The sequence below is a fragment of the Anoplophora glabripennis genome, unplaced genomic scaffold (genome assembly GCF_000390285.2).
Source record: "Anoplophora glabripennis isolate ALB-LARVAE unplaced genomic scaffold, Agla_2.0 scaffold750, whole genome shotgun sequence".
NCBI classification, from domain to species: Eukaryota; Metazoa; Arthropoda; class Insecta; order Coleoptera; family Cerambycidae; genus Anoplophora; species Anoplophora glabripennis.
In genome coordinates this window covers 31,503-45,835 of record NW_019418573.1, presented here as the reverse complement: position 1 = coordinate 45,835, position 14,333 = coordinate 31,503, and the positions used below count along the sequence as shown (strand labels likewise).

The 14,333-nt window shown below is 32.4% G+C and overlaps 2 protein-coding genes across 3 annotated transcripts; one reads left to right on the top strand and one right to left on the bottom strand.

Annotated features, from left to right (window-relative positions):
- Window positions 1-2,850: 2,850 nt before the first annotated feature.
- Window positions 2,851-5,676, top strand: LOC108914455. Its single transcript, XM_018720281.1, has 8 exons — window positions 2,851-2,933; window positions 3,861-4,088; window positions 4,147-4,353; window positions 4,404-4,513; window positions 4,563-4,684; window positions 4,743-4,924; window positions 4,986-5,126; window positions 5,178-5,676. The coding sequence occupies exons 2-8, from the start codon at window positions 3,937-3,939 to the stop codon at window positions 5,299-5,301; spliced, it is 1,038 nt and encodes a 345-aa protein (XP_018575797.1). The 5' UTR covers window positions 2,851-2,933; window positions 3,861-3,936; the 3' UTR covers window positions 5,302-5,676.
- Window positions 5,677-9,992: 4,316 nt separating this feature from the next.
- On the bottom strand, window positions 9,993-12,138 carry LOC108914454 (gametocyte-specific factor 1 homolog). Of its 2 annotated transcripts, none has more exons than XM_018720279.1 (6): window positions 11,965-12,138; window positions 11,683-11,770; window positions 11,419-11,578; window positions 11,238-11,363; window positions 10,976-11,179; window positions 9,993-10,411 (listed from the first exon to the last, which is right to left on the bottom strand). In XM_018720279.1, exons 2-6 carry the CDS (start codon window positions 11,697-11,699, stop codon window positions 10,286-10,288), a joined length of 633 nt encoding a protein of 210 aa, XP_018575795.1. In that variant the 5' UTR covers window positions 11,700-11,770; window positions 11,965-12,138; the 3' UTR covers window positions 9,993-10,285. The 2 variants fall into 2 exon arrangements, with proteins under 2 accessions (XP_018575795.1, XP_018575796.1); XM_018720280.1 differs by lacking the exon at window positions 11,965-12,138 and adding an exon at window positions 11,859-11,877.
- Between the last annotated feature and the right edge of the window lie 2,195 nt (window positions 12,139-14,333).

Below are 14,333 nucleotides of genomic sequence, written 5' to 3'. Positions count from 1 at the left end.
ATGCGGCAACTTTTACCAAGAATTTCTTTCTTTTTGAGAAGCCTCTGAAAAAAGTTTCTAATATGGATTACGAATTTTGCCATTCATCGTACGAATAAAAATGTCACAAAACAATATCAGAAGCATTTAAAAAAAGCTACACATTTTATATTGTTCAAATACGCTTCTGAAATGGAAATTTTCTAATGTTGAGACCATCATGAATATGGTAACAATGACGAACTGATAATTAGAAAAAGTTACCATAGTTATGATTATGAATCTTGAAATGGTAGGTACATGAAAAACAAATAACATTACTGAAAAATAATATAAAGTTATAATTTCTTCTACGCGCATGGGTCAATATTACATCTATCCTTTTAATAATAATAAATTATACAGCAGAAATAAGGATACAAAATTATATCTTGACAAAGTAAATACATATATCTGTAGGTATACCTAAACTCATATGACTAAATAAATAAGACTCGTGAAAAGGATAGGAATAGCAGAATCATGAAAGCACGAGCGCCACCTCACAATGGGCCTGGAAAACACGCCATCGTTAGCACTATTTATGTATCGAAAACTGTAATACTAACTTGAACAGAAAAGTAATATTGGTATTAGAACCTATAGAGTTCGCTGGAAAAATTAAAAATTTGATGATATTACATGTATTCTTTCGTGCAGTAGCCGAACAAACTGATTGCAATCGGCAACTAGCCAATCATAATACAGCATTTTTAAAATTCTTAATCATGATTGGTTCTTTACTGTTGATTTCAATCACTTTGTTCAATACGAAAGAATACGTGTATTGAAAATTAGGTCACAAAGGGGATGTGTTCTGTGGATTAGGTTTGAGGTTATTTCTTCTCTATGTTGTATTCACAGATTAGAAAGTGGTTGTATTATGACTAATTAACTCGTAAGTTACCGTGCTTTTGATAATAATTGTTTTCTATTTTAGACTAAAATTTAATGTAACGCAAGAAGATAATTATAATTGTTGAATCGTTCATCTGAATTGTCTTACTGCTTTTGCTTGTTTTACTTTTTAATAGAAAATGTCTGGAATGATCTCACGTTACTGTTGTGCACCAAACTGCAAGAATACATATTATTTATATACCACAGATACTTCTTACAGAAATAAAAGCTTTTTCAGAGTTACTGCAGAGTGCAGACAGGAAAATGATTTGGATAGAATGTAAACCAGATTTTAACTTCATCAACGAAAAATGTTATTTTTGCGAAGACCACTTTGAATTAAAATGTTTTAGAAATAGTAGGAAGAATAGCCTCAACAAAAATGCAGTGCCAACAATATTTTGTGAATCAAATAGTATATCATCACATTTAGATTCTCTTAATAGTAACATTTACTTGAAAACTACTCTAGAGTCAGTTAAACAGTTTGTTAGTGAAACATTAGAAAATGCCGAAATTAATAAATGCCAAACATCAATGTTAGATGATTTTTCAGAACCACCATTTAAAAAACCAAAATACACTTATTCCAAATTGCCATCTCTAAATACCACTGCAAGTACTAGTACTGTTATTGTTGACGACGCCATGCCGGATGAAGTAGATTCAAATACTGGTGTAAGTACTTCACATAATACTTCATTTTGTCAAAACTTCACTTGTAAGTCGAATAGTAGACAACAAAAAACGCTTTTAAAATCTCTCAATGTAAAAAGCGTCTCAACTTTCAGATAAAAATAAAAAGTTTTATTATTTAGACCGTAAACAAAAAAATTTTAAAATTAAAAACAAAATTATAAAGTGTAGAAATAATTTGTCCAATGTTTGTAATATCACTTATTCAAGGTTATTCACAGATTTATCTCAACGTCTCGATCCTATTGGAGTAAAATTTATTGAATCACAAATTACTAATTGCAAAAAGAAACGTCCTATATATAACTCAGAAAATAAAGCACTTGCTTTAGCTATTTATAAACGGGGCCGTAGGTGTTATCGATTTTTACAAAAATTGTTTGTACTACCTTCTAACTCTTCCATAAGAAAATATTTAGGCCAAATACCTTTAGAAGTAAGAATCAATAAAAAACTTTTATGTAAATTATCAGAACGTGTAAAGAAAATAAATTTAAGATGTCGGGTTTGTTGTTTAGTATTCGATGAAATTAGCATTGTCTGCTAATTTAAGTTATGATATTTCTAATTCTATCGGATATATAGATCTTGGATCCCTGGGTAGACAAAATGTGGTAGCAAATCTACTGATATTTGTTACTCATACTATCAGTATTTAAATTTTCACAGAAAATAATAATCAGTAGTACATCAGTAGAACCAATATAGTTTGAAACAAATGTATCTAACAATATTTTTCATAAAGAGGGGAAAGGTAAGTATAATATGTCTATTTTGTATCACAGTAATCACTAATAATTAACCAATACCATGACCACAATACCACAAGCGTGACCGGTGTAGGCGCTTTGAGGGACGTCCTCTTGCTCTGGCTGGCCCCCGTCGGCCGGGGAGCGTCTTCTGGCGCTCTTCGTGTCTTGATTTTTTCCAGTCGACGCGAGAGCTAAAAGTATTCGAATATTTTAAGACTTTAAGCAAGTATTCGAGAACAACGAGAACTTTTAATAATCGAGAACAACTTGATTTTTCATTAGAGATCTCCCATCACAGTGAAAAACGTACTTTAAATATCACCACGGGCTGTGATGTGAAAGTCTTGAAACCCACCTCTTATGTATGGCGTCACGACAGAATACATATCTCTGCAGAGTATTCTGCTATGAGCATTCTTTGCTCGTAGGTACTCTGAGTGCCTTTCGATTTTACAAAAATAGTAGCTAATAGCAACTTAGAGTTACTCTGAACTGATATTAGTTGCTAATAGCTACTATTTTTGCCAAATCGAAAGGCCCTCTGGTGACTAAGCTGTGCTCTGGTTATAGGCTTTTTTTCGCGAGTGAATATTGGTGAATACGTCTGACTTGTAGTTACTGTTTCTATCTCTTTTAATCTTATTTCTAACCTTGTCTAACCTGAACAGATGGCGAAAATGTATATATTCACTATTCAGTGATATGTAGTATGTACTTGACGACTTTGACATATGGGTTTTAACTTCTAACCAGTAACCATAATTTGTCATCATTTATTGCTTCCAGTAATCTAGTGTTGTGGGAATTGGTGTTATATCTCACTATATAATATATGTATTTGCTTCAAATAAAACTGAAGGAATATATCAATGCTTTCTTTGGAATATTTTTAAGTGGCAAATTTAAAAAGCGTGAAAAGTATGTAGATTCTGACGTTGCAAGATATGCGAATATTCGACATAATCGTTATGGTAAGAGAATGGAAGGTTAGGTCGGTTTTTTATGTAATTCATACGAAAAAGACTTGAATTACAAATGATTCCACCAATATTATCTCTGGCCTAGGTCACAAAAAAAAAGAGGATAATCCTGAAGCAAAGTGGATTGCAAATATGTCCCATATAAAAAATTAATCTCACCATCAAGTAAAATATTTGCTGTTTCAACGTCTATGTTTACTAAAACATCTGTGCCTCTAAAGTTTAAATTTAAACTGGCCACTTCCACAACCATATCAGAATCCATCATTTTGCTGAACGATTTTTATACTCGTTCAAACAAAATGTCAAAATGAAAAAGGTTAAGTTACCAGCTGACAATACTAGTTGAATATACCAACAGAATATTCAGCTGAAGGGTGAAGAGTTCAGTCATTTGATCTAGACTTGTGACGTCACATAGTAGTTTAAATGACTGACTATTCTCGCAAAAACGTAATATTCACTCATACTACACATACTACAACATACGACTTCACTCGCGAAAAAAAGCCTTTGTTTTTGACTCTGACATTTGTAATTTGCGGTTATGTAGATGTCATATAATTTTATTTTTTATTACAATTTTAAAAATGAGTGTAAAATATTGGGGAGAAATTCCCAAAGAACCAACCAACAGCTTCATTACGCCTAATGTTACTGCAGATATAGAAAGATCGATGGATAAATTTTGCTTGGCAGAATACAAAGACGATAGTGACATGTTAAAAACCGAAGAACTTGTGTAAGAAAGTTTCTTATTTGCAAAGATTTATGCTCCCGAAAGTGATCTTAAATTTTAGATTACCTCCAATGGATCCGTTGGTATTATATTCGATTTCTTTACACAAATATGCCAACGACATGACGGAAATGATACGAGTGGCAGAATTGGCCACAGAAACAAATTTGATCCCACCAAAAGATGCCGCACCACCGATGCCCGTAAGGCCTGAAATAGACATAAGACACAAGAGAAATAATTTGAATTACATGCCTAAGGATTGTACGTAAGTTATTGTCTCAAAATGTAATCAAGATAATAGGAATCTTCTTTAAGGCCTTTTACTTGTGGCTGGGACGTAGAAATACCCGAATTGAGTGAAATTGTTGTGAAAAAACTACTTAGTAAAAGTGTAGCCACTCTGTTTGCTCATGTAGGATTTGAAAGTATGTTATAATTAGTTGTTTATAAATCATTACCAGAAGTTATTTTTAGCTACGCATCAAAGTGTTATGGATGTTTTAACTGACGTGCTAGAAAGCTTTTTTCAAAAGTTTTGCCACAAATTTGTCGAGGTAGTAGATGATGAAGAAAAAGGGAAGAATACAGGTTTTCCTGTGAGTCTAACTTAATCAATATAGATCAAGCAATTTAATGTTTAAATGTTGTTTGCAGCATGTAATTGAGAAAGTTTTAGTTGAAACTGGCATGGGAGGGGTGAAGGGTCTAGACGATTATTACTCTAACAGAGTTGTTAAATACGTCAGCGTTTTACAGAAACGATGTGAAGAACTAAATGACCACTACGTTTTGCTACTCATACCCAAAAGTAATTCGCCTATAGATAAATTCAGCAAGTAAGTGTTAGAAATATTTGAAATAATTTTCGTACACATCTTTATATTTGTATACTTATAGAATCGTTAGAGTAAAAGTTGAGGAAGATAAAGACATAATGGAGATCCACAACTCAGAGGTTCATTTTGCTTCCCTCGAAGGTGAACCTTCTTTATTGGAAACCGGATATCAATTACTAAATAGCTTAGAAGCTGAAGAAAAGTATGTTAAATATATTTTATGTTAATTTATGTTAAAATCAACTTGTTTCAGTTTGCAAAGTTTAGATGCAACTGAAGAAGATATGGCTACTGCCGCGCTAGGTGCAGTTTCCATTCCCTCGGAAACAGAAATGTGTTCGCTGTCGCCATTTGCTAAGAAGAAACGATTTAAATAATTTTTATTGGAGATGTGTCATAGTTATATGCATTTTGTATTAATGTGTCATTGTCAAAACGTCCATGGTGAAACTGGCCTTTACACAAATAATATCAGAATGAAAAAGAAGAATTTTTTTCGACTTTTCCCACAGTTTTGCTTTAGATATAATTTAATGTAAATTCGCCACCACCCTATTCTCCAAACATGATCCCTGTGACTTTTTTTTCTTATTTTCCAAACTCAAAAGGATACTCAAAGGACAATGTTTTTCGACGATAGATGAGATAAAAGGCAAAATCGCAAACTGTGCTCTAGACAATGCCTAAAAGAGACGTTCCACTAGTGTTTGTCAAACCGGAAACTATGTTGGCACAACTGTATAATATCACAGGGGGACTACTTTGAAAGGGATTGGATAAAAATTGAAGATTAAATAAATACTTTAAGAGAACATTAACAGTTCCGTCACTTTTTGATCAAACCTCGTATATTCAGTGGATTTTTATTTTTAATTAGATACATTAGTCCAAGCTTGAACATTCTGTTTCTCAAAAGCTATGAATTGCACTCGTATTTATATAACCCTTCCGACTTAAAATCGCTCAAAAGCATCAGAGACCTTAAAACTCGCCAACACTTCTTTTATATATGAGAATTTTTTGGCAAGTTCTTTTATCCACTTTTTGGTCGAGCCCGATTCTTAATTTGGTAATTGTTTAATTAGTTATATAAATAATAATTGTTAAAACTTTGCGAGTTCAGTTTATCATGATCATAGTTTCTTTTTGTAGCACTTTTGTTAATCATATGTTCGATTGGAATAATGGCTATTCTGAACAGTGAGGAACTCCAATCCCCACTCTTTGTGGTTTGACCATCTATATCGGAGTGCAGTTGTTTTTGGTTTTCGTCCAGTATGAATGCTATCAGCTGCTTTTAACTGTAGCGCGTATTTAGCGCTCATTCCTTTTTGAAACGTTTAATTTTGTTTGCAGTTTGATTACATTAATAACAAGTATGGCCTTTAAGGCAGTAAATTATCGTATAAATATATCGCTGTACACGCTTACAAAGACAATTGATTATGTAGGCAATTTTGTATTTTTTCTTTCCGATTAAATTATAAACTATTTTGAAAATGTGGCTAAAACAATCTAAAGCATTTTGTTCCTCGGCTATTAGTGAAATCGAAGAGTCGTTGTCTATTGCAAATGCTGCTTTAACAGATGAAAATCTGCACTCTCAATTAAAAATGCGATATAAAGAAATTGATTTAATTTAGAGATAAATTTGAGACACATCATCAGGCAATAATTGGTATATTATCTGTTTCGAGCTACTTTTAAACAAAAATTTTATAATTTTAAGGCCATCTGCTACGATTTATTTGAAAAAGATGTAGTTGATAATCTAACTCGTGTTAAACAACCTAATGTTAAATTACTGGATCTTGACACCTATATTTGATGGAAATTTTCAAAATTGGTCTAGTTTTTACTCATTATTTTGTTCGTTGAGACATAATCCTGCATTATCAGATATAGAGAAGTTTCAATATTTATTGCTTTTACTTAAAGGTCAACCTTTAAAAATCGTAAAGGGTTTGCCTATTATAGGTTCTAATTACGCAGTGGCTTTTAAAACATTGGTTAATAGATACCAAAGTAAACGAGTGTTAGGTACTACATATTGGCAGGAAATAATTGAATTAGATAAAATTATGTCAGAGTCACCCAAGGCTCTTAGAAATTTGTTGGATATACTCACATAAAATTTAGATGCTCTTGAAAATCTTGGCCTTCCGGTAAAGGAATGGAATTTTATTTTATATCATTTATTAATTCAAAAGCTTGATGTTGCTACCGTAACCCACTATGAATTGCATAGTAACAGAACCAGTCTGAATTTCCCTGTTTCGAGGATTTGCAAAAGTTTTTTTATCATCAATGTTCAGCTTTAGATACAATTGCTCTTGTAATGCCGAAAAATAAAAAAAATTAATCGTCTTAATAAACCAAATGTAAAATTTACAGAACAGAATAGATCGGCTTCATCTTTTGTTGTAAATAAAAAAACAATGCTAAACTGAAATGTAACCTTTCCAAAGAAAATCAGACATATAAATGTCCTAAATTTTTAGAAATTTTTTAAACGGTATGAATTTGTTAAGCGCTTTAATTTATGTCTAAACTGTTTAGGTATTAATTATATTTTGAAACTTTGTAAATCTACATGGACTTGTAAAATTTGTAAAGAACATCATCACATATTGTTACACTTTAAACAAGAAGCTTCCGATATAGAAACACACAACGTAAAAACTGCTAATGTCGTAACAAATATTAATCCGCAGCCATCTACTTGTTGTGAAGTAGTTACATCAATACCAGCTAATGTTTTAGTCAATGTTGGTAACTTTAAAACAACAGTATTGCTATCCACTGCCATAGTGGACATATTCGATTCTCGAGGAAATATTCACAGTGCCAGAGTACTTCTAGATAGCGCTAGTCAGGCTAACTTTATTAGCAAAAAATGTTGCAATAGATAGTCTCGGCTTATCTCTGTTTGATCTTAACGTATCAATTAATGGATCAGATACATTGTCATCTCAAAGTAATAGATCAGTCGACTAGAACGTGTCGTAGTACCAAGCTAAATGTGGTGTTTTATTATTGTTATTGAAGAACTATTATTTTTAAATGGAAAATCGTTGTTGACCCCCAAATTGAAGACCACCACCAAGACCAGAAGACAGTCAGTGGTAAGTTGTGGCATTATTATTGTTTGTATGGGTGTTCACCTAACACTTTCACGGAAATACAGTCTACATCAAAATCGTGCTGATAATAAGTATTTACACTAGTGGTCGTAGGTAAATTCCTTTAATTTCGAATTATACAGGGTGTTACAAAATTCGCGGACACGGACGTGGGATCATATTAAGCTCGATAAGGTGATAAAAAAGTGTCTATGATTTTTCAATCAGACCAGTATTTTTCGAGATACGGCAGTATGAAATATCCAAAAATAATAAAAATATATATTTATAAATTTCAATTTTCATTCATTAGATAAACAATTACGACAAACACGTTACAACAATTGTTCAAAATTTCCACCGTCTGCTGTTAAACATACTTAAGTACATTGTGCTACTGCTCTAATGGAGTTGCGTATCACCTCTAGTGTTATTTGCTGTATTGATTGAAACAGGTGGTTCTGCAATTTACTCAAATTTGCCACTGGTGGCAACTTTTTTAAGAAGCCCCAAAATAAAAAATCACATGGCGTTAGGTCTGAAGAACGAGTGGCCAAGCAAATGGACCGCCTCTGCCAAGCCAACCGCATTGCTTCACCTGCACGATTATTTGAAGATCCGAGAGCCATCAGCATATACTATTCACGATTTGAATAATTGTATTTTGCAGTTTGTATTGAAAGATACTTTTACAGTACTCTAACGATGTCAAAGCTTTCTGAATTATTATTAATTGTTATAGAGCTGTCTGTTCCAAACAATATAACAAATGACGCCAGAGATGGTAGGTACGCAACACCATTCGAGCTGTAGCACAATGTGCTGAACCATGTTTAGCAGCAGGTGGTGGAAATTTTGAACAATTCGTTTGTCATAATTGTTTATCAAATGATTAAAAATTGAAAATTTGTATTATTTTTGGATATTTAAAACTGCCGTATCTCGAAAAATATCGGTCTGTTTGAAAAATGATAGAGACATTTTTTTATGACTTTATCCAGCTTAACATGATCCCAGAGTCCGTGGCCGCGCATTTCGTAACACCCTGTATATCGAGGGTGTCATATCAGAAGGGCGTACGAACCAAATCTGACATTTTACATGAAATGAAAAAAAAGTTTTAAAGATCAAGGTTTAGAATGAATTTTGCCAATACAATAAGACCAATACATTATAGTTCATTGGGGAGATTTAACATCTAGTAAAATGCCATGTAATTGATTTCCGACATGCGCCACATAGTATACAAAAATATGTTTTATTAATATAATAATTCTATTAATACCAACAAAAATTTGTTACATTTAATTTTGGTGCCTTTTCCTATTTAGAAGTCGTTCTCGTACTTGTTGTTGAGACGTTTCTTCAACAAATTCATCATCGGAATTTTGGGAACTAATTATTACTGGCAAAGAAAAATAAAAGTATTTGTGTTCTGGAGGAATGACTGCATCTTTGCCTTGGCACATAGACAATAAATTGTTATATTTTAATTTATTTATGGAAAGAATCAGAATATAGCGATGTTGTAACATTAATTGGGTTTTTAAGACGTTACAAAACACCAAAAATTAACATTCACAAGTTTAACCAAAATTAAGGTTAAGTGAAATTTACCAAATCAGGTGAGGGCGTATAAGCCAATACTGTCTAGCAGATGTAAAAGAAATACAGAAGTATTAGGGGCGTATGAGCATACGCCTTTCTGATATGATTTTGCAAAATTGGTTCATACGCCTAAGTAAAATGTGTTAGATTAGTGTTGATGTTTATAAATATATACGCCCTTCTGATATATTAAGTAAATTGATTAAATGTGGTTGTATGCCCTAAAAACCCAAAACCGACTAGTGGCTCTTACGCCCTTCTGATACGACGCCCTCGATATATTTATTTTTGGTTACCAATTTGGGGGCATTCTGTATTTTACAAAAAATTAAAGTCAATTTTGTTAAAGTAATTTATTAAGTAGAATAAATTTGTTACCCACTCCAACATTTACAAACTCTAGCACTTGGATACATATGAACGATATAGAAAAACACTAAATAAAATATATTCTAATAACAAACACCATTATTCTTAGAATTATACTTATGATACAGAAAAACTAACACTAAATAAAATATATTCTAAAAAGAAAGATACACCGTTTTACACTGAAAATTAATTATTGGGATAAAAGAATCATATTGAAAGTAAATAATCGTCGAAACATGAACCAATTTCATACTGCATTTCACTGTCCCGCTCTCGGCTTAGGAATGAACGCCTTGTCTTTTCCTATAACGATCCTATTCATGATCTCGGCCACCGACTCGGGAGTATCTTCTGCAACTGTACCTCTTGGGATTTCAGGAAGATTCTGAAAAAAGAAAAAATGCCTCAAAACACATCACAACAAAATAACAGGACACACGACATTGGGCAACTTGCATGAAATTTTAATTTCTTTTATAATTATGTAAAATAGATTATTTTTAGACACTAAAAAATATATATGGGACGATCCACGTCAAATCGATCAAGCCTGTGCCCAAAATTTGAGAGCACCTACGAAGATGGTTTTCCGCTTAAAAAATTCGTCTTTCCAAGTACTTTAAAATGCTAATTGGCAGAATTGAAAAATCCAAGATGGCGGACATCTTATGTCCGCCATCTTCGTAGGTGCTCTCAAATTTTGGGCACAGGCTTGATCGATTTGACGTGGATCATATACAAGTTGCCCATTTGGAAAGGCTCGATAAATATCAATTTAAAATTAATAATAACGGAAACGAACATTTTTTTAATAATGGAAGAACTAAATTGTTGTTTCCAATACCCTGTCCAGTGGGGATGTACGATAATTGCCAAAATAAAAGTTGACAAGTTCAGATAATAAAATCTCTATAGAATTAATCAAAATACGTTTTTAATGAAAACATACCCTTCGAGCTCCAGGATGATTTCTGTTTGATTGTTGTGGCTGAATTGAAGATGACGGTATAGGTTTGTTGATTGACAGTTCATTCAATCTGTGCCGCTCCTCCATTCTAAAGTTCTTTCTTACTGCGGCGGATGCCACGTCCATGCGACGGATAACCACATTTGTTTCGCAATATTTCACAGGATCATATGAGGGAACATCGTACTAAGTAAAACAAATAACTCTAATAAATACCACGGACATTATCTCAAGTTAAACTTACACTATCCCATGATTCATCTGCTTGTACTTCAATATTGTGTACAGGAAACTTGTTAATGGGTACTCCTTCTTCATGGTAAACAGTGTGCTCGATTTTACGTCTATCTGGACAATTCTCGTGATGGTACTAAATGATTTGAGGTTATACAAACAATTACATATAATTTTTAATAAACCCTTACCTGTAGCTCTGGTTCTGGGACCTTATGGTTTACATTAAAGTCGCATTCTACTAATTTAGATTCTGGATAATTCCTTTTGCACTTAGAAAGGTGCGTATTCATGCGCTTTCTCATGATGTGATGAGCAGGGTTATATGGGCACATAATTTTTTCTTCTGGGCTGAAAATTAACATAATAATAAAAAATAATGAATCTATTTTGGTTGCACCATATGAGGCAACATTTTGTAACTGAACTGAATTATTTTTAAAATTTGTACTTACTCCGTCAGTAAATCCATTTTGTTTTGTCGATGAATTCACGTCAAACAGCCAATTACCAGTTTTCTCCAAATTTCCAATTATTTGCAACCTAGAAAAAAAATTGTATAAAAAAGTAATATATTGTGACGCATTTTAAGAAAACAAATAGTGGAGTACCTCCACAAAAAGTTTATTACTTTTCCTAATCATTTAGACTTTACTTTTCCATTACTATCCTGCAATCGAACATTCAACAAAAAGCAGAAAAACATATGTTAAAATATGAGCTGCTATTACCATTACCTTTTGCTGTTAACTCTGCTATTACCAATATTACCATTACATTGATTACTGCATAAGCGTACTGCGTACACAAAACATATAATAGAACTGCATTAGAATTTTAGAAAGTTCAGTAGTCATCAACAAACAACACTGAAATATTGGAAAGGTGACACTGACACAGATTATATAGAAAAAAGTCAACTCTCGAATCAGCTTTCTGTCTCAGTTCTCAGTTGGTTACCTATATACTATGCCCAGATAGCATTTGAGATTGCGCATTTAACTAAAAATACGAATTGTGTAGAGAATGCATAATGTAGTAACGTAAATTGACAACGTAATTTGTTTGTTTTTAAATAGTACCAGTACCTGAATTTAAAGTTTTAAGCATAAACATAAAAAGAGAATAACTGTCATTCATTTCGAGGAAAACTTTTTTTAATATACACTCAATACACTACTTTTATGTTTCAAGGTTCCCGCATTTAAAAGATAGGCGCAACCGTTTGGAGCGCTTTTATGTTAAGTTTTAGCACAGATAGAAGATAAAACAATAATTAATCGTCTGCGGCATAGGCCTACTAGCCTAGTACACCAGAAGCACGGTCCGTAAAAAATACGGACCGTGTATCAGAAGGCCTTTCGATTTGGCAAAAATAGTAGCTATTAGTAGATAATAGCAACTTAATTACTCTGAACTGATGTTAGTTGCTAATAGGTACTATTTTTGCCAAAACGAAAGCCCCCCTGTATATCATTTTTCCAAAGCATGGGTACCAGCGCAAAACAGATAATTGTACCAGTGAATGCAAATTGCGAGAAAGTGGTGTGCAAAAAAATCTAGCCACGCCTACTTTGAACAGATCCGCATTAAGTAATATTTTTTCATATTAAATATTATGTTGCACTTATGACAAATATTGATATTTCAAGTTCGGAATTCAGAAAATAAAATAATTTAAATATATTTATTGTCCTTTAAATGTTAGTTTATTTAATATTTATCGTTCAGTAGATTTCACTGAATTAAATATTTTAACTTCATGATTTTTCTCACATCAATATACGTCTCAAATACAGCCTTTACAAGTTCTATTACATGATTACAATTGTTAGCAAAATTATCCAATTGATGTTCATGTAAATGTTCAGATATGTTCAATAAGTTTTTAATACATGGTACAACTGAAACAGTTTTATTTTTCTGTAGCTTGTGTACCGTTTTTATTGTTATTAAAATTTTTTATTTTTTCTTGTTTCTTCTACGAAGTCTTAAGATGGATACGTCAAAAACCACCACAATCTTTAAGTAAAATTGACTTCACATTTTATTTGCTTTATTAGAGAATTTGTTACAAAATCACCAATACTATAACGTACTTGCTATATTTAGATAACTGAAGAGAATCAAATGAAATGTTAAAAAAATAGTGTTCCTCACTTTCTTCTTCCACATTTAATGACCCATTATATCTATTACGTTAACTGAATTTTTTCAATGGATGAACTGCAATATAAAATAGTTATACGAGCCAACAGAATACAATTTCCTGAAAATGATTCACCAAGTTCCATATGTCAATAATTTTTTATAAGCAGCTTTAAATTGCCTGCTCGTTGGATTATTGTTAAATCCACCTTCCTGCCTTGTGGTTATGGCTTACTTTCTACATAGGCACAAACTCAAATGGTTTTTTCTTCTATTAAATATTTAAGGTGTATTTTTGTACTATCAATGCAACTACAGAAACCAATAAAACCCATTTTTCTGCCTGTATCGATTAGATGTATATTATCAATTGTGTTTAAGTTTACTAAATAATTTTTTCGTTTGTTCGTTCAAAGGATACCCAAGATTTGTGATGTTAATTGGAGCTTTAAAACCCAAGTTATATACAGGGTGATTCATTAACAATGGGAAAGTCGAAAGCTGAAGATACTACACGTGAAATGGTGACGATTGGCGCAAACATGCCTTATCTGAAAGTTAATAGTTTCGGAAATACAGGGTGTTGAAAGTTACAATTTTAAATCGTTTTTTGCAATTATTCTGAAAATATGGAGGTTAGGAACTTGAAAATTTGTGAAACTATATTTTTTTAGGCGGCGAATAAGATGCGTGTTGTAAATTCGGCATTGCTCATAGAGGGCGCCACTTACGACCAATTTTACCGAAAATTTAGTTAATAACTTTTTACCCTGTATATTTAACATGAAACTTGATTCAAAACCTGAAAGAGCTATCATTTTTCCATTAATTATGTACTCTTGTTTCATTTCGGTATCTCGATCCCTTTTCGAGAAAAATCGATTTAACGAACACTATGTTTTGATAATACGAGAAATTAAAAGCGAAACAAACCAAGTGTTTCTTCGTGTTATTACAA